The sequence below is a fragment of the Cornus florida genome, unplaced genomic scaffold (assembly GCF_030987335.1).
Source record: "Cornus florida cultivar Cherokee Brave unplaced genomic scaffold, ASM3098733v1 CherokeeBrave_3.0.0_Hap2_Chr06, whole genome shotgun sequence".
Lineage (NCBI taxonomy): Eukaryota > Viridiplantae > Streptophyta > Magnoliopsida > Cornales > Cornaceae > Cornus > Cornus florida.
Genome location: NW_026775576.1, coordinates 59,303,684 through 59,322,385, shown reverse-complemented (window position 1 = coordinate 59,322,385; position 18,702 = coordinate 59,303,684). Strand labels below are relative to the sequence as shown.

Here is an 18,702-nt window from a genome sequence, read left to right as displayed (position 1 = left end):
TTTTAACTTTAGACAGCATCCTGCCAATCTTTCCACCTTAAATTATTCAAAGTTTATACATATATACATATATATATATTCTTAGTTTATATACATATATACAAAAACTTGATCCAACCATTGCTGAAGTCTCCATAACTATTTTTAAAGTTTTACTTCCCTGTTCCTTTCCTCTCTCAAATTATATATTTAAGTTAAGAAAATGATGCAAAGTCTGAATTCAGATGTGTCCCGTGACATCATATGGTGGGGCCCATAAGAACCCCTATGGCCAAAATCATAAACTAATATTTGGGAGCATGGAATTAGGATCCAAGAGATATCTCATTAATATATAATTATTGAAAGAAAAGGAGAAACAATACTACTTGGGTATAAGAGCTTTGACTCAAATAATTTACTAACCTTTTTTGGTAAATAAATTTTAACTTCACCTTTTCAACTTGAAAGCTAACAACATAGAACATTTATTTGGGAACCAATATTTTAACTAGATTACATAAATTATCAGGGCAACAATGATGTTACAAAAATATAATAAAGCTTATCATCATATATAGAATTTTCACTCCATTTTATGTTTCTTGATAAATTCTAGAGTTCTCATTTGGTGTTGAAGAGTCACCAAGAAACTCTGACCGCAACTGCATTAGTAGCCTGCCTAGATAATTTAGGCCTTCTCCTTCGCGGCCTCCACCCCAGAAGAGATCATGCGGTGAAGCTTCAACAAGAACAGCCCCCGCAGTTGAGAGCAGCATCGAATTTAAATGAGGATATATCGAGAACTTACATTTCAAGGCCCTGTACATAACATCAATCTTAACGGACTCCCAATCAGATCTTATCTGCATCGCACACAATAAGAAGTGCATCAGATTGCTTAGAATTTGTAAGGAATTGATTTCAAAATGAATGTATCCCAAAGACAATCAATATTGTTGTAATGCTGGCATGTCAGTCTTTTTGCACACACAACGCGAAGAAAATGCCGTATGATGGTTCACCTAGATCCAAGAAATCAGCATCAACAAAAGAAGAAAAAAGAAAAGGTAGAACAAACTTTCATGTTTAACATGGAAACACAATACGTTTGGAGCATGAAGTTTGAGGCCAATATGCATCACACTTAATAGTATTTGAAAGCCATACCAGATCAGGGTGCAGCCTCTGCATTTTCCTTCCCATTCGTGCCGCTTCCTCGGGACTTTTTGCAGATCTTATGTCTTCAACACATTTTCTTGCTACATGATCATGCACTCCCACAAATTTGTGCGCCTGCATTTTGAAGAAAACTTTTGACAGCGTCTTCACAAAAGTTCTGACAAGCAAATAGAAATGGCAGAGACAGAAAGTAACCTGGTAATAATGCTCTACACTTGACCAGGAAAGATAATCACCACTTTCATCAGGCAGCATCAGAATTGGATGAGGAGAGAAGTTTGAGAAAGATCCATAAGGATCCCATGTTTTATAGAAGAATATGATGCTTGAATCATAAGGAGTGACGGTTGGATCAATTGCAGAAGTTTCTTCCACTGATGGTATGACAGGTGTCATGTCTGGAACAGGCTGAAGAAATCCGCTAATAAGTATGTCGGGTCCTATCTGCCAGACACGAGTCAGAAGTTACCAATTACACAATCCTGAAAAGACAGAAAACTTTGCACAATGGAACATGTGCATTAAGTTTGAATCTTGTAGCTATTCCATAAGAGTGAACTTCAGCTATTGTTTCAAAGTTTCAGTAGAAAATGAGTACGATCTCTATCGCATCAGAAGCACATTACTGCATTAGAAGCACATAATGGGCCGATGAGACAAAAGTTTGCCTGATTTTCATGGTAACTGATGCAAGGGTAATAGGAAGACAAGATCCAGACAATTACGTGTAATAACCAGAACTTCCAACTGCTAATTTATACAAATTACAAAGACGAATTTGGTAAAAAGACCTAATCGACTGAAATTAGTACAAGAATAACACGTACCTAACTGGGATGAGGGAATAAACTCTATTGGGTTATCCCAACACAGCAACTATATAAGGGAAATAGGTTATTACCTATATAAAAAATTTATTTATTAATGTGCGTGTGTACTTATGAGTGTGCAAGCATTTTGCACAGGTTCTTTCGTGGGCTCAGATAAAACAGAGAGAATTCTAGATTAATCCATGTTACAAAGTTTTGCATGTGCACATCGAAAGCTAAGTACAAAAAATCAAAGCTTCCAAGTTTTTCCCAGTGTTGGAAATGGTATTTAAAACAATACATGGTAACATAAAATGAAAAATATAGATTGCAGGTAGATTTAGCATATGGAGATAAACTATAATACATAGGAATACGGGGACTTTTGATGCAAGGAGAATAGTACAAGCAGATAAACTAGTAACTTCAAACCTGGCATTATGAAGATGTTGCCAATGTAGAAAAACTTTCATTACAACTAGGAAATAAAAATCAATACCAACCTGCTCATAGCAGATATCAACTAATTCCAAAGCTTGCGTCATCTCAACCATCCCAAGTTCACCAACTGGAGATGGCGCATTCTTTCCACCAATAATTTTAGGAGCCACAAATGCATACACCTGCATCAATATATCAAATGTCTCATTATGTAGTAACTCCTGACAACAGCCAACAAAAGTACATATTAGGTTAGAAAGAAAAGGGAATTAGCTAAGCTTATATGATGCCTAAATAATTAAAATTGTTTCATGCCTAAAGAATTTAACAAAATAGCAAAATTTCGTGAATATATAATTTCTTTCCATTTTTTTGTGACTGTAATTTAACAAATTTGGCTCTCCATATGGCTGTAATTTCTTTCCAGTCATGAAATAATGTTATTTTTGACCTTGACATGTTTTAAAATTACATTTGGAACCCGTCTTTTAAAAAAGAATTATAGCAAAAAATACCCTGTCATGTCCCTATCATGTCCAACCAAAAAAAATTTCAACCACACTCCAGGACGGACACGTGTCTGGCCCTTGGACACGCATGTCTGTCCGACACTGCCACAGCACCCCCAAGGGGAGTGTCTGTGCTTTAGAGCTTCTCATCTATCGAAGCAACATTTATTCCTATTCATTAATTAAATTATGCTGTAGCGTACAAAAAAAGAAAAAAAGGAAAAAGAAAAAGAACTGATGCACATTAACAAAGAAAAGACCGACACATACCTTGTGTATGACACCAGATGAAATAGCAGATGCAGCCAATGTTCCTCCACACTCCCATAAAATTGAAAGGTAACCACGATCATACAAGTATTCCATAACATCTTTAGGATTTAAGATGTCAAACTCCACTACTTCAACACCTTTGGATGCAAGAAATTTCTGGAAACTTCTCCTAGCGCCTCTTTGGGTTGCAACAATGGTGGGTACATCAGCAACATCCCAAAGATTAGCTACCTCGGGAAGATTTAGAGTTTGTGACATCACAATCCGCATGGGCAAATGGCCACCTCCATGTCTTGCTGTTAGTCGTGGATCTATATTCCAAAGAAAAATTAGAGCAGGAATGCAGGATTTAATAATATCTTGATTACCAGCAACTGAAAAGTAACAGGGGTTAAAGAAAATGATGACGACGACGATGATTCATACTATCCCTGCGTACAGTATTTCCTCCTACAATAATGGCATCACTTCTACCCCGCAATTCAAAAACTCGAGTTCTCGATTTTTTGCTGCTTATCCATGATGCATGCCCACTGCTGGCAGCAATTTTTCCTGTCAGCATCCAAGGAAGCGATCAGTAATAACTCTAAACTGAAAATTCTAAGACCCTCACAAGAGCAAAAGGCCAAAAGATCATTTTTGTCAGATGAACTTTGGAACATGAAATTCTTCTTAAATACAGAATGCTCACCATCAAGGGTCATTGCATACTTGAGAACAGAGAATGGAACTCGAGAAGCAGCTCTATAAAGCAAAGGAGCATTGACTAAGAGGCAGGACTTCAGAGCTTCCTAAAATATAGAATCTAAAATGTTAGAGAAAATACAGTGAGAAATTTTAGACAAGTTAAAATATAACTCAACAGAGATTAGCTGAGACGGCTTTTGTATGATGAAGATAAACATGCCATATTCCTACCTTCTCCCAGCATAATCTTTTGTACGGATCACGTCATTCTTGTTGGCGCAATTATTGGTCTTCATTGCATATAGGTAAACCGTCTTAATCGATTTTTCTCTCATTTTATCTCCCATAAATACAACTTTCATAATGTCACAAATTAGTTAATTTTTAATTTAATCTTTTCTTGTCTTACCACTCATCCATCTCAAAATCCATATTTTCAGTCATTCCCAATATTTTATGAATATATTGTTTCTATAGCCAACGTTTCATCCTATAGAATACAATTGGTCTAATAGTTGTTTCATAAAATATACTTCTCAATTTTAGAGATATTTGTCGATAACACAATATGACAAAAACACTCCACTTAACCATGTATTTATTAAATATATGTGCAAGACCATGTCCATTCTCTCCCTATGTAAATGAAACAACTCAGCTTTTAGAGTTCTCTCAACTTTGGATTTTCATTTTTCACTACATTCCCACTTGTATTCCTAATTTTGCTAAAGTTACATTCCTAAACTCATATTCAGTTTTACTGTCTAAAATTCTCTTGATTTTAAAGCTTCTATCCTCAGCTCTAAATTAGCAATTATCTCAACTTAAGTTTCACTAATAAAAACAATATCATATGTTACTACAATTTTCCTTCAAAGTAGCCATAACAAAAACTTAAAAAAAAAAAAAAAAAAAAAAGCTTTAAAAAAAATAATAATAAAACTACTCAGTGATTTCAACGTTTATAGAAATAAAACAAAAAACTCTCATCAATCAATGCGTGTTTATATATATGGGTGTGTCTTTTTGCACTAAAAAAGTTAGATTGACTTTTTGTTCTACTAAAAGGTGCAAAATAGGATCATATTTCTTGTCTCTTATGAAGTGAAATTTCTATATTACACTAAGATAGTTATTTGATTTAGCTTTCAAAAAAAATTTCCTAATAAATTAAAAAATATTTTCTTATAGATCTATAATTTCAACAGTAACTCCACAAATCTATAATATATGGCACTGATCACTCATTTAACTCCAAGAAAATGACCTCTATTTAGAACCTATATACTTAATTACCAACATCATGCCCACTATTGATATCTGATAGAATTAGTATTTGACAATAAATAATAAATTTGAAGAAAAAAAGTCAAACAGCTATATGCAATGATCAGAAAAATTATGTAAGAATCCATCAAGGATCCATTATGCACATTTTTTTCAACAATAATTCCATGCAATAAAGATGAGGAAAATGTGGCTTGAAAAAGCAATCTAGGATGAAGGATAGAATATGGATCCCACGTGCAAATTTTAATAATGAAATCAAAAGAAAGCATGTGATATCTACAAGTTACAATTAGTAAGTGCAATGTGTTCTTGATAGCCTGTGACTTGGTTAAAATAGACCAGAAAGAGAAACACGTGCGTAAATGAGGACAAATACTTGTTGTATCAAGAAAACCCAGATATAAAAGCCTTATTACCTCCCGTTAATCAATCCACTCTCTAAATGTTTTGTGACTTCTTAGTTACCAACAAATTATCTACTAGGTTCTCGGAATGCCAAATTTCCTTATCTGTCATTTTTCTGTCATGTCCATCTAGATGTATGTGTATGTCCAAGTGTATATGGCTCAGAGAGAGAAAAAACAAGTGTTTATAAAAATTTGTAGAATGGGCCACATTTGCAACTCACTTTTGTGCTGATAGGAGGCTCTAATTACCGAATCAGAGCCCACGAACAGTAAACTACTTTAGATCGATATACATCATCCCTAAGGAAGATATAGTGGCAAGCCTACAACTGCTAGGTCAAGTATAACCAATATTTAAAATCTTTAAATCACAAAACTTAGGCAGGCACTTTAAGGTAATATTTAACAATTCTATTATTAGTAAGGTAATATATTTTTTACAATATATCCAGAGAGTCCAGGGCAACATAAATAATACAAGCCAAGGGGAATAAAATGCTGATAACAGTATTTTAATCAAGTTCCTAACAGCAAAATGCTCGAGTAAATTAAGTATATAAATGCATAACATATACCTCAATAACTTTACTTTGTATATCTTCCCCAAGAACATCAACATGCAATCCTTCACTTCTTAATGCACGAACAGCATTGCCCCGAAGATGTTGCAATGGATGCCTGATTCCAACGACTACTCTAGTAATTCCTGCCTAATGTATAGAACATCAGTTTCATGTAAAAATTGACTATAAAATGCAACCATACGCAAATATCACCTAAGCACGCTAGTACAACAATCCTTAATAGAACTAGATTATGGTTAAGAAAAACATTTGAAAAGCCAGAGTGATTGCCATCACACCAAGTAATTAAAAACCATGCTTGCCCTCTAAATTATAAAGTAAGTTGAACTAACACTACACACTATCACATTTCACCAATAGCCCTCCATTAATGCACTGTTGGACTTCATGGACACTATCCATGTCAATTGCCTTGGTTGCTTTTTTTTTTTTTTCCTGAATAGCCTTTGTTGCTTTTAGTTTTTTAAATTTTGCCATTTGCTCTTCCACTCAAATTAATTATATTTATACTTCCTAAAATTTCTTTCCCATATTTTTTATTTGCAAATAACGCCATTACCAACAACATTGCTACTTCAAGCCTGCCGTCTCTCTCAAAATCGACGATTACATCACCATTACCAACAAGTATATCTACACTCCCTTATATTTCTTTCTCATCTTTTTGTTTGCAGATATCACCATTACAAACAATATTTCTAACGCCAATGTCAATGAAAATCAGAATAATGAAAATATATAGACAGATAAATGCCAAAGGTCTTGAAAGCTGCAACTAATTTACTAAAATCTATCAACCACAGACCACAGGGACCACAGTGTTTCTCGCAGTCAGCCCAGCTAATTTTATACTTCAGCCTTGATTGGCTGTTGTTCCCACATTTTTTTTTTCTTTTTAAAGTTCATAGCGCAATTGTGCAGGCAGGCACACTTCAGCATATATTTGTTGCAGCTGATCCAAAATCAGCTGAGCATAACTTTTTGATAGCCAGCAGCAGGGCATTGTTCAAGCTACTTGACGGCCAATTCTTTTGCTGCTTATCCAAAAAACCACTTCTTTGCCCTGAAACTTGATCTATGACTTCTTTATCCTTAATCTTGACCTTGTCAATAGTGACAAATGTATCAACCTCGAGCCTTACGGTCTACCAAATCCGGAACCAGGAATTTTCACACAAAATTTGTGAGGCTTCACTCATTTATAGTATTCCTTAAGTCACATGATTGTGGTAGGGAATCACTCATGGCGGACATAGTCCGTGATTTCCTATCATGGAGAGAAAGGGTTTCAAGTTCATTCCCTCTCTACACCCTCCCCATTTTTCTCCATTGGCTTCAAGCTGGTGGGCCTTTCTCTACCATGGGACAGAAAAAATGTTCACTTTGAGTTTTGACCTCCCAGTCGATGCTTTAAATTTAACTCAAATTTAAGGGAAGACGTATCTTAGACCCTATGTATCGCAAAGGAGAATAAAAAAAATGATTTTACATCCAAATTATGAATCAAGTTGAGTGCAAAATTATTGACGATTTGGGTACCAGCAACATTTGAAGTTGATGATGGATAGTTGGTGATATGATGGTTCTGGCCCTTCTGGGCAAGACTCAACAATGATGATGGTGATGGTGTTAATAGAGGTGGTTTGTCATGATTTAGCGTTTGTTGTCAAAAACGGCCTATTGTGGTAATTATGGATGCCGATATGGAGTGCTTCAAGATATGGTTGAGATTAGAGCCCGTGTTGGCATTGAGAAGGGTCACACTTCCAATTTTACAACAAATTACATAACTGAAAGGGTGAAGAGTAATATCATAATTGTACTTATATCTCAAAGTTTGTCAATTAAGCTAACTAACCCTCCTGAACCTTCAGAGGGCAATCTAATGTGCTTTGAAGTTCTAACAAGTAGTAATTATTACTATTTGAAACCTGTAGTTCAGATTATGAGGGTGTAGTTTACCCGGTTAGATAAGCATTTTCAAAATTGATTACAGTTCTTATAACCATGACAAGTACTTCAAACAATTTACCAAATTGAAAAATCAAATTTAATCAATCTATGTCTTTTTCATACTAAATGCCAACAAGCCCTATAACAGAAGTGTTAACAAAACAAAACGTTTAATTCACATGTATAGAACACAAACAAGGATAAGGAATTACATTTGAAAAACAAAAATGAAGAGAAAGAAACCATATATGGCAAAACCTTGATGAGAGAAGAGACGGCGGTGCGGTCACCGTGGCAATCGCCGGGTTCCATGTTGAGATAAGCGGTGGCGCCTTTGCTCCAATCGCCGGCGGCCTCCACCGCCAGGCTCTCGGCGGGCTTGGTCCCCTGCGCGTAAAGATACCCCTCTCCGACGACATTTCCGGCGGCAGTGGCGACCACGCAGCCGAAGTTCGGGTGGGGCGAGGTAAAGCCGGCGGACTTGTCGGCTATCTCGGCGGCGCGTTTGATGAATGCAGCATCAAGCGAGTGAGAGTTGTTGTTGTTGTTGTTGTGGTTGTAGGTATTGATCTTACAGATAATGGGAGGAGAGAAGGCTACGAACGAGAACCCCATTACAATTCACACAGCACTACAGCAGAGCTCCCCTCTCCGTCTATCTATTAGTATAGGGTTAATTACAATGACACCCCATGAGGTTTGTTATATTGACAGCCATATACAATTTAGTCATTTTTTGAACAAAGACACCTCTTAGATTTACAAACTTGAACAATGACACCCTATTTTAAAAAAACGGAGCCAAACACAGCCTTAAGTGACATGAAATGTCTAATATGCCCTTAGATATATTTTAATCCCCACCTAAAATGACCAAACTACCCTCGCAACTCATCTCTCTCTTTCAACATCTCATTATCTCATCTCATCTCATCTCATCATCTCATCTCTCTTTCTCTCAACCCAGTTCCTCCTCTTCTTCCACACCCTCCCAATCCGTAAATTAAACCCAAAATTCTTTCTATCTCACACACGCACACACACAGTATCTCTCAAACCCCCATCTCAAACCCCTAATCTCAATTCTTGCTCGCCGATTCCATGTCGCAGTTCCTCTCATGGCCGAGCCCTCCACCGGCTGAGCCGCCCGCCGTCATCGAGTGTCGTGGAGTTGGGTTTTAGATTCGTGTGATGGGTGACTATCTTGATTCGGAAAGCACTTTTAGGACGACGGCCGGCGAGCAAAATGGAATGCTCATCCGGTGGAGAGCTTGACTGTGGATAGATCGGTAGTGGAGGACTCGCGGCGGCCGGTGAAGGCTTGGCTGGTGAGGGCTCAGCCGTGTTTAAGACGGCCTTGGCTGTGGGCAACGGGAAGACGGCCTCGGTTGTGGGCGACGGGCTGTTAACACTGAACACCGGTGGATAGCTTGGCTGGATAGAATCAGCGACAGTTGGCTCGATTGACTTCGAAACGGCGATGTAGCGCGCGATTGACTGACAGCGGCAGTGACAGGCGTTGACTCGTCCGAGTTGGGCTCGGTGGTGGTAGAGCTCGGATGCGGTGAGCGAGGTTAGTTCAGCTCGGCAGCGGTGGCGATAGCTGTAAGTAGACGATGGAGGAATGGACTGCGGTTATGGATGGCTCGGATGAGGGCAACGGCGGGACGGTGATGGACTCGGCTGTGGGCCTGTGGCGGCTTGATGGACTGCGGCTATGGATGGCTCGGATGAGGGCGACGAAGGGACGGTGATGGGCTCGTGGCGGCTTGATGGACGGCGGGGAAGAAGGGCTCACAGAATGAATGGGAAGATCTAAAAATTGGAAGAAAAAAGGATATTTTGGATGAGGGTAATTTGGTCATTTTACATGGTCAAATGGTAAACATGTATTTTCATCATATTTGGGGTGTCATTGTTCAAGTTTGTAAACCTAAGGGGTGTCTTTGTCCAAAAAATGGCTAAGTTGTATATGGTTATCAATATGGCAAACCTCAGGGGGTGTGGTTGTAATTAACCCTATAATCTATATGGGGTAAGTGCAAAAAACACCTCTCTATTTTTTAAAATGTGTAATTAATACTCTTATTGTTCAAACATGACCCTTCTAATTTCAAAAAAATACAAATAAAGGCTTTTGACTAAGAAAATTGGTATGTGCCTTACATGTAACCAAAAGTCAACCTTTAATACCAAAACTACCCTTTTGCGCTGCCCAAAATGCCTACAGGGGGTTTTTTGCACTCTTCTAAAAATACAGGAGAATTTTTTGAAAACATAAAAATAATTTTAAAATTTTATTATTCTCTCCTCTTCAAATAATTAATTTCTAAATATATAATATATATAATAACCAAACTACCCTTTACTCATTTTCTCTCTTATTTCTATATATAATAAATATAATAACCTTATTTAGTTAATTTTATTTCTATAAATACTCTATATATAATACACATATTATATATATATTACTCATTCTATTCATATTTTTCTTTCCTATATATATATATATATATATTTCTTTCTTTATATTTTTTTTCCTTATTTGTATTAATTAATTTTCTTTCTATAAATAATCTATATATAATACACATTTTATATATATGTAATACTCGTCATATTTATATTTCCCTCTCGTATTTATATTATATCCTTCATTTCTTTATTTTTCTTCCAACCCCTTCCATTGTATCTGACCCATACATGTTTATATATAATTTTCATTAATCTCTCGAATAGGAACACTGACCTTGTGGGGATCAAGATTTTGTGAGAGTTTATGTAATTGATGACCATAAATTTCTAATCATACTGTAAATGCAAAATTACTCAACCAATTACGATCGAGAGAAAATAATGCAACACACTCAATAATAGTAAAAATAAACAAGAATACTGTGTAGAGAAGTATATAATTGCTTGGGTGATTTTTTTATGCTTTTATTGGAGGTCTTGGCCTTTATTTATACACAAAAGATAGTAGAATTATGGTATGACTCGCATTACTTGTTCTCCAATCCTTTCTATGTATGACTTCCTTTACAATTAGAGTTCTTTCCATTGAGGAATTTTCTATGCACAGAACTTGCCTTGTGCAAAATTTCCTTCCATGATAAATCCTCCTATTGGCAGGATTTCTTTATAACTGGTTGGGCTTTGAATAATGGGCCGTATGCTTGATATTAGCGAATGGGTTGATACCTTTTTTATCCGGCCTGGATAAAGGTCTAGAGGGCTGATAACTAAGACCCTGGGCTGAGAATACACTCAATTTGGGCTTGAGTGTGACGGGCCTTTGGAAGATAGATTTACATCTGAGATGACGTGGAGTAATTTCATTGGAGGGGATTTTTTCCCTCCACACTTTGCCCCCAATTCCTCTTTAATTGGACTACAGCTCCTAATTAAAAGGGAATTGAAGTTGTATAATTGCCACTTTCGTACGAGGCGTTTCCATTTGTGTTTATCGTTATTCCGACTCAAGGACTTTTTCAAGATTTGTTTTCGCGCTTGTTTCGTTCATTGCGTTCTTTACATTCTCGTATCTCCAGTTTAATCCTTGAACTTCTTTCTTCAATCTTGCATTATGAATACTTCGACTTCTCCTGAACGTGTAGAAATCGTCGATTCAGAATCCACGCCTTCGTCTTCCCCCAACCTCGTTAGGGTTCCTCCTCCTAGGGTTTTTGGCTTCCCTAGATCTACAGATGACTCGGCTATTCAGCCGGATGTTTCCTCACTTCCGGTTGAGACGTCCGCCTCTGGGTCAGATAGCATTTTTACTAAAGAAGAGAAAAATGCAATCTTATCTGTTCGTCGTATTAGGTTTTCCATTGAATCCACAATGGAGGATTTTGAGATTCCCGAGGATGTAGAAATTGTAGAATATCCCAAGGGCTCCGATTTTGTGCCGGTGAGGGCGTCAGTGATGACGAGTTGCTCCTTTCTGTCAGGCATATCAACACCCTTCGGTTCCCCCTTCACCCTTTTTATCATCTAGTTTTTAATAAATTAGGGATTGCACCCCTATAAGTAAACCTTAACTTCTTCCGAATAATCTCGGCACTCCTAGTTCGCCGAAGGCTGGAGAGTCTTGATTTGAATCTTGCTGATTTGCTGATTACTTATGTTATTTCCAAGCACGGAACCGAACCTGGCCACTTTTATTTTACTTCTCCTTTGCACCAGAGGATATGTATAAACCTCCCTTCCTCTGAAAAGAAGTGGAAAGAGAGGATGATAATCGTTAAAGGGAAATGGGTTGTATCTCAATCGAGCAAGCTCCCAATCCCACGCAAGTTTGGAAAATTAGGTATAGAATATACCCCCTCTCTTAATAAAAATTGTTCTGGTTGTTTCCCATGTCGAGTCTTACTTTTTCGGTGTATTTATGAATTTCTTGGTCTTATTTCAGTGACATTTCCTTCTTCTGTTGCCAAAAAAAGACTCTCCTTCCTTGAAAAGCAAGTTTGGTGCGATCCCCCCTCTATTGAGGATTTGCTTACATCGGCAAACCTTAAGGAAATTGCCTTCAGAGCTTTAGCTACAGACCTCATGGACCTTTCACTTTCTTCTTTTGACACCTTCCCAATGACTGAGGAAGAAAAACAGAGGGCTAAAGCCCTAAAGAAGAAAGCTGCCGACGATCGGCCTCTGATAATTATTAGATCAAATGAGCACGAAACTGAGCTTGACGAGCCTCATTTAAAGAAGACTAAGTCCAACCCACCTTCCTCTAGCAAGAATAAAGCTCCTTCTAAGAGCAAAGGAAAAAAGGCTAAAGAAACTGACCCTGAGGAAGAGGTCAGAGCATATGTTTTGGCTGAGACCGGGGCACCTTGGACGCCCTCTTTTTCAAGAGCTGATAAATCGGTGCTTCACTCTGGTAATTCCATGATTACCGACCCATCCGCTGCACTGGTAATTGCTCGGGGTATGTGGATTCCTAAAGATGAAGAAATTATTGGCAGAATGGGATTGGAACAGCTGCTTCCATCTACCCCCGTTCAAGCCATAGAGGTTTGCTCTCCCTTCTGCTTTTTTAACTTTCTTATCCATTTTGTTTACCTTACTATTTTTATTGTCTGATGATGCAGGGCTTGTATCGCACTATTGCCCTCTGTGCCACTGCTGAGGCTCAGTCTCTTTCTATTAAGAAGCTAGAGAAACATCTCAGCAATTCTGAGAAGAAGGCATCCCATGCCATTGCCAATGCACAAATTACGTATGAGGCTCGGGATGTTTATAAGAAGCGTCTGGCTGCTTCTGATGCAAAAGTTGAATCACTGGAGGCTGAAGTCCAGCGTTTGAATGATGCCCTTAGCACCTGCATCATTGCCGGGAGGCAGATGCAAGGTCGTTACTCCAGTTTGGTGCGCTTGTCGAGTGCAAAAGCTTACCGGCCCGGCTTCAATCAAGGCTCAGGCCCCAAAACGATGGATCCTGATGCCTTTGATGCAAACATGGGGGTGTCTTTCCCTTACAACGAGGGTCTAAAGGCTCATGAGGCTGAGGTGCTTTTTGCTGAAATGGTGAAGGCTCACCCAAAAGATCCTCTAAGCTCATCAACTCCTGTAATTCCTGGTCCTGCAATTCCTCCACCTGCAAGTCCAGCTGTGGTAGATGCTTTCGAATCTGCCCCGTTTGATCCGAAGAGGAAGTAGGATCGAGTAACTTTTTTTCCTTTTTCCTTTTGTAATGAAACAACATTGGGAATGATAAACATGAATGATATAACCTTGTTTCTTAAGCTGTCTCACTTTTATTCTACTTCGACTAAGTATACTTGTATGCTTCTGATATTGCACACACTCTGTTGGATAAGATTTTTTTTTTTTTTTTTTTTTTAAGGAAAGTACCCTACTTGAAGGTTCCTTATTTGTTTTAGTCTAAAGCAAAATGAATAAGATGTGAAGAAGAGATCTCCTCTAACAGTTTATCTGATAATAGAGGATTTTTTTTCCTTTGGTGATTTAACCGTCAAGGGAACCCTTCTTGACATGGATTTGTGTGAAGCAAGTATATTTATACTTGTTTCTTCTTGTAGTTTTTCGATGTGGGACAATCTCGTGGCTTATATCACCGAACTTAGAATCAGTGAATATGAACGTGAGAGTAAAATTTGTTGCGCCGGACACTTTGGGTCGGAGGCGAATGAATTACTCCCCGGTGCTGAGCCTAAGGGGAGTTTTGCTGAGCCGGACATTTTAGGGTCCGAGGCGAATGAATTACTCCCCAACGCCGAGCCTGAGGGGAGATTTGCCGAGCCGGACACTTAGGGTCCGAGGCAAAATTACTCCCCGACGCTGAGCCTGAGAGGTGTTTTGCGGAGCCGGACACTTAGGGTCCGAGACGAATGAATTACTCCCCGGCGCCGAGCCTGAGGGGAGGTTTACCCAGCCAGACACTTAGGTTCCGAGGCGAATGAATTACTCCTCGGCGTTGAGCCTGAGGGGAGGTTTGCCGAGCCGAACACTTAGGGTCCGAGGCGAATAAATTACTCCCCGGCACTAAGCCTGAGGAGAGTTTTGCCAAGCCGGACATTTAGGGCCCGAGGCGAATGAATTATTCCCCGGCACCGAGCCTGAGGAGAAGTTTGCATATATATATATATTCTTTTTTGGCTTTTTCAAACTCAAACAACTTATCATGAAGCCGAGGACTCAAAAATGATAGGAGGTCAAGAAAGCGAGTAACAATGGCTGGGAAGTTTCCTATTTGTTTACTTTGGAAACTTTCCTCTATTAGTACTCCCTTCTTGGCAACCAAATGTAATGGACAACGCATATATTAACCACATTTCTTTTCTATTTTTATCCAATGTGGGATATAAACTAAATTTTGTCAAAAAGGTAGGTGTAAGGAATGCCTCTGGTATTGAGCTTGACAGCTTTTAATACCGGTGGGCCCTCCTTACACCGCAATCAACTATTTAAATATTCCCATATATAACAGAATGTAACTCACACTTTTTTGTCGATGTGGGACATAGAGTTTTAACCATAGGCCAAAACGCATGCTTTTTAATAACTTGCTTCCAACATTGCTTTGCATAAAAGCATAAAATTGCATAATCACAGTGTAGTATGAAAATTTCTTTGCATAAAAATTGCTTAATGCATAATGCGGCACAAAATTACATAATCATAGAATGGTATGGCCCCCATTTTTATGGAAAGAAACAAATTAAGTAGAATTATACCGAATATGATAGAAGTAAAATAAAGAAAAGCTTGGCTGATTGTGGGCATACGCAGCCTTATTTGTGAAGAATTCTTAACAAAATTGATAAACTTATCTAATGGAAATAGCTTTTAAGGTGTATTGCATTCCAAGGATGCGCAATGGGACGTCCGTCAGCTTCGGCCAAACAATATGCTCCCTTCCCCACTACTTCGGTAACCCTGTAGGGTCCGGTCCAATTAGGTTTCAGTTTCTTTATCTCGCTGTCTCTTGCTTTGAAACCCAATCGCCTATCGCAAAGCTCCTAAATCTAACACGTTTGTTATAATTGTTATGTAGCAGCTGCTGATATGAAGTAAGCCTAATTGCTGCAGCATCCCTTTTTTCATCCAGGATATCGAAACTATGTTCGAGCTGCTGACTATTGTTTCCTTCAAGCAACAGGGATGTCCGAAGGGTTGGAACTGCCGCTTTAGTTGGGATCACAGCTTCAGATCCATAAGCCATGGCAAAGGGACTCTCCCCCGTGGGCCGCCGTGGTGTGGTTCGGTACGCCCAAAGCACCTGAGGGAGATTCTCATACCATTTTGTCTTGAGTTTCTCCAACTTCTTCTTTAAACAACTGGAAATGGTTCGATTAGTTATTTCAGCCTGTCCATTCCCTTGTGGATGACTGACTGCAACTAGCTTTTGTACAATTCCATGCTCAGAAAAGAATTTTCTTGTACTTTTATTGTCGAGGTTCTTACCATTGTCCATCATAATGACTTTTGGGACCCCAAATCGGCAAATGATGTTGTTCCAAAAGAAACTTTTCACCTGCTCATGGGTCACACTTGAGTAGGCCTCGGCTTCTACCCATTTAGTAAAATAATCTGTAACCAGTAGCACGTACTCCTTTTGTTCCACGGTCTTGGGTAAAGGGCCCACCATATCAATCCCCTATTGTGCGAATGGCCATGGATTTGCCATTGCATGTAAATCTTCGGTAGATTGATGCTTCATGGGACCGTGGCGTTGACATTTGTCACATCTTCGAGTATACTCTTCTGCATTCCGGGCCAAGTACGGCCAGAAAGTAGCCTTGAGTTAGAACTTTATGTGCAAGGGATCTACCCCCAGAATGGTTGCCGCAATCTCCATCATGGATTTGTTTCAACACCACAAGAGCCTCAGTAGGGCTTAAACATTTCAGGTAAGGACCTGAAAATGACTTCCGGTATAACTGGTTGTTAATGATGGCATATTTAACTGCGGTGAGTCGGAGCTTCCGTGCTTCGGGCTTCTGGTTTGGAAGAATTCCATGCTTGAAGTAGGCTTCCAGTGGATCAATCCAGCATGGTTCTCGAGGAATAACTGGAATCACCATTACTTCTTGCTGAGGGTTAATGCTGGGCTCGTCCAAGACGTCAATCGGCACAATCCAAGTCAGATTTTCATTTGAGGATGACGCTGCTGTGGCCAATTGATCTGCTTCGGCATTCTCAACACGAGGTACCTGACAAAATTCGATTTGATCGAATCCCCGTGTAACATTCTCTACAGCTTCTTTATATGCTTTCATTCTTTCCTCTTTGGGATGATACTGACCTGTCACTTTATTTATAACAAGCTGTGAGTCACTAAAAATCTTTAAACAACGTACCTGGAAACTGCTGGCTAATTGAAGACCAGCAAGTAACGCCTCGTACTCGGCCTCAGTGTTCGTAGCAGGGAATTTCAAGCAAATAGACTGCTGCAACTTGGTGCCTTCGGGTGTTGACATAACAACCCCTACCCCTGCACTTGTTTGATTCGAGGAACCATCGATCCGAAGGTCCCACTGTGGTTCAGGGGGTTCCAGCTCTTCGGGAGTGTCTTCATATCCGAGAAGAAAGTCTGCTATGGTTTATCCCTTATGCGACACCTTCGGCTCATAAGTTATGTCTAAGGAACTGAGCTCGATAGCCCATTTGGTAATTCTCCCAGATAGATCGGGTTTAGAGAGTATACCCCGTATAGGATAGTTGGTAAGTACCACAATGCTGTGAGATTCAAAATAATGCCGAAGCTTCCTCTTGGCATAAACTAAGGCTAAGATGATTTTCTCTGCTTTGTTATATTGTGTCTCCGCATCTGTCATTGTCTTACTTGTGTAGAAGATGGGATATTGCATTTTTCCTTCCTTTCTAATCAATGCTGCACTTGTCGCTATACTAGAAATCGCCAAATACATAATAAAAACCTCCCCGGGTTTTGGAGCGGATAGAATTGGTGGTTCAGCCATGTAACCTTTCAACTGATTGAGGGCCTCCTACTGCTAAGGTCCCCATATATCTTTATTCTTAGATCTTATGGCATCGAAGAATGGTTTGCACTTATCTGACAATCGGGATATAAACCGGCTGAGGGCTGCGATCCGACCGGTAAGAACTTGTACCTCCCTGCGATTTTTTGGTTCCTGATTCTGGATGAGGGCCTTAGCCTGAGCCGGACTTACCTCTATCCCTCTTTTATTCACTATGTGGCCGAGGAACTGACCTGCTGATACCGCAAAGGAGCACTTGGATGGATTCAGCTTCATGTTGTACTTCTTCAAGGTATTGATAACTTCCTAGAGATGCTTCGGATGGTCTTCCTTCTTCATACTTTTGACTACCATGTCATCTATATGTGCTTCAACAGTCTTTCCCAACAGATTATCAAAGATCTTGTTGACAAGACGTTGATAAGTAGCTCCAGCGTTCTTCAGTCCGAAAGGCATGACCCTGTAATAATAAGTCCCCTTTTCTGTAATGAAAGCCGTTTTTTCTTCATCTTCAGGGTTCATAGGAATTTGATTGTATCCCGAGTATGCATCAAGGAATGACAGTCTCTCGTAGCCGGTGGTAGCATCAACCATCTGATCTATCTTGGGCAGAGGGAAGCTATCTTTTGGGCAGGCTTTGTTGAGGTTAGTATAGTTGAGATACCCCTCGGATCCGAGACACGGGTTGATCAGGCCCAGGCCCAAACCCGAGGGAATATCAAACAATTAATATTTTATAATGAATACGGAATACAAAATAAATTAAGAAATGAAATTAAAGCTGGAAGGAACTAAAAATAGAATCCGCAAAATATTATAATTATTAAAATCCATCAAACCCAAACTCCAAAACTCCATCAGTTTAAAACATGCGAATCCATCTCTAGTGGACCCCTACTAAACATCCAAACGGAAGATAGAACAACTGTAATAAACGTCCAGAAATAAAACTATAGAGAGAGCCCTACATCGTCAGAAGAGTGAATAGAGACCTCTGCTCAGCACGAACACGTCTAAACCTGGAACTGTCGTGTACCTGAAAAATAGAAGTGGGTCAGGCCCACGCGCAAGTTCTATACTACTACAATCCAAACAGAGGCCCGATATGCATGTACA

The 18,702-nt window shown here is 39.1% G+C and overlaps 2 protein-coding genes across 2 annotated transcripts; both read right to left on the bottom strand.

Moving 5' to 3' along the window:
• Window positions 1-382: 382 nt before the first annotated feature.
• On the bottom strand, window positions 383-8,761 carry LOC132311619 (riboflavin biosynthesis protein PYRR, chloroplastic). The gene is made up of 9 exons (XM_059809618.1): window positions 8,373-8,761; window positions 6,153-6,287; window positions 3,885-3,984; window positions 3,620-3,745; window positions 3,191-3,504; window positions 2,474-2,593; window positions 1,357-1,605; window positions 1,150-1,275; window positions 383-845 (listed from the first exon to the last, which is right to left on the bottom strand). The coding sequence occupies exons 1-9, from the start codon at window positions 8,727-8,729 to the stop codon at window positions 576-578; spliced, it is 1,797 nt and encodes a 598-aa protein (XP_059665601.1). The 5' UTR covers window positions 8,730-8,761; the 3' UTR covers window positions 383-575.
• Window positions 8,762-16,326: 7,565 nt separating this feature from the next.
• LOC132314174 (uncharacterized) lies at window positions 16,327-17,565 on the bottom strand. The gene is made up of 2 exons (XM_059813069.1): window positions 17,292-17,565; window positions 16,327-17,156 (listed from the first exon to the last, which is right to left on the bottom strand). The coding sequence occupies exons 1-2, from the start codon at window positions 17,563-17,565 to the stop codon at window positions 16,327-16,329; spliced, it is 1,104 nt and encodes a 367-aa protein (XP_059669052.1).
• Between the last annotated feature and the right edge of the window lie 1,137 nt (window positions 17,566-18,702).

Excerpts from the sequence above, each read along its gene's own strand:
- LOC132311619 (XM_059809618.1), bottom strand. The coding sequence starts at position 8,729 with ATGGGGTTCTCGTTCGTAGCCTTCTCTCCTCCCATTATCTGTAAGATC. Across the intron at positions 3,985-6,152 it reads TACAAAGTAAAGTTATTGAG|GAAGCTCTGAAGTCCTGCCT; the intron begins GTATATGTTATG and ends TCTATATTTTAG. Across the intron at positions 3,746-3,884 it reads GTATGCAATGACCCTTGATG|GAAAAATTGCTGCCAGCAGT; the intron begins GTGAGCATTCTG and ends GGATGCTGACAG.
- LOC132314174 (XM_059813069.1), bottom strand. The coding sequence starts at position 17,565 with ATGGCTGAACCACCAATTCTATCCGCTCCAAAACCCGGGGAGGTTTTT. Across the intron at positions 17,157-17,291 it reads TACCAACTATCCTATACGGG|ACACTCCCGAAGAGCTGGAA; the intron begins GTATACTCTCTA and ends TCGGATATGAAG.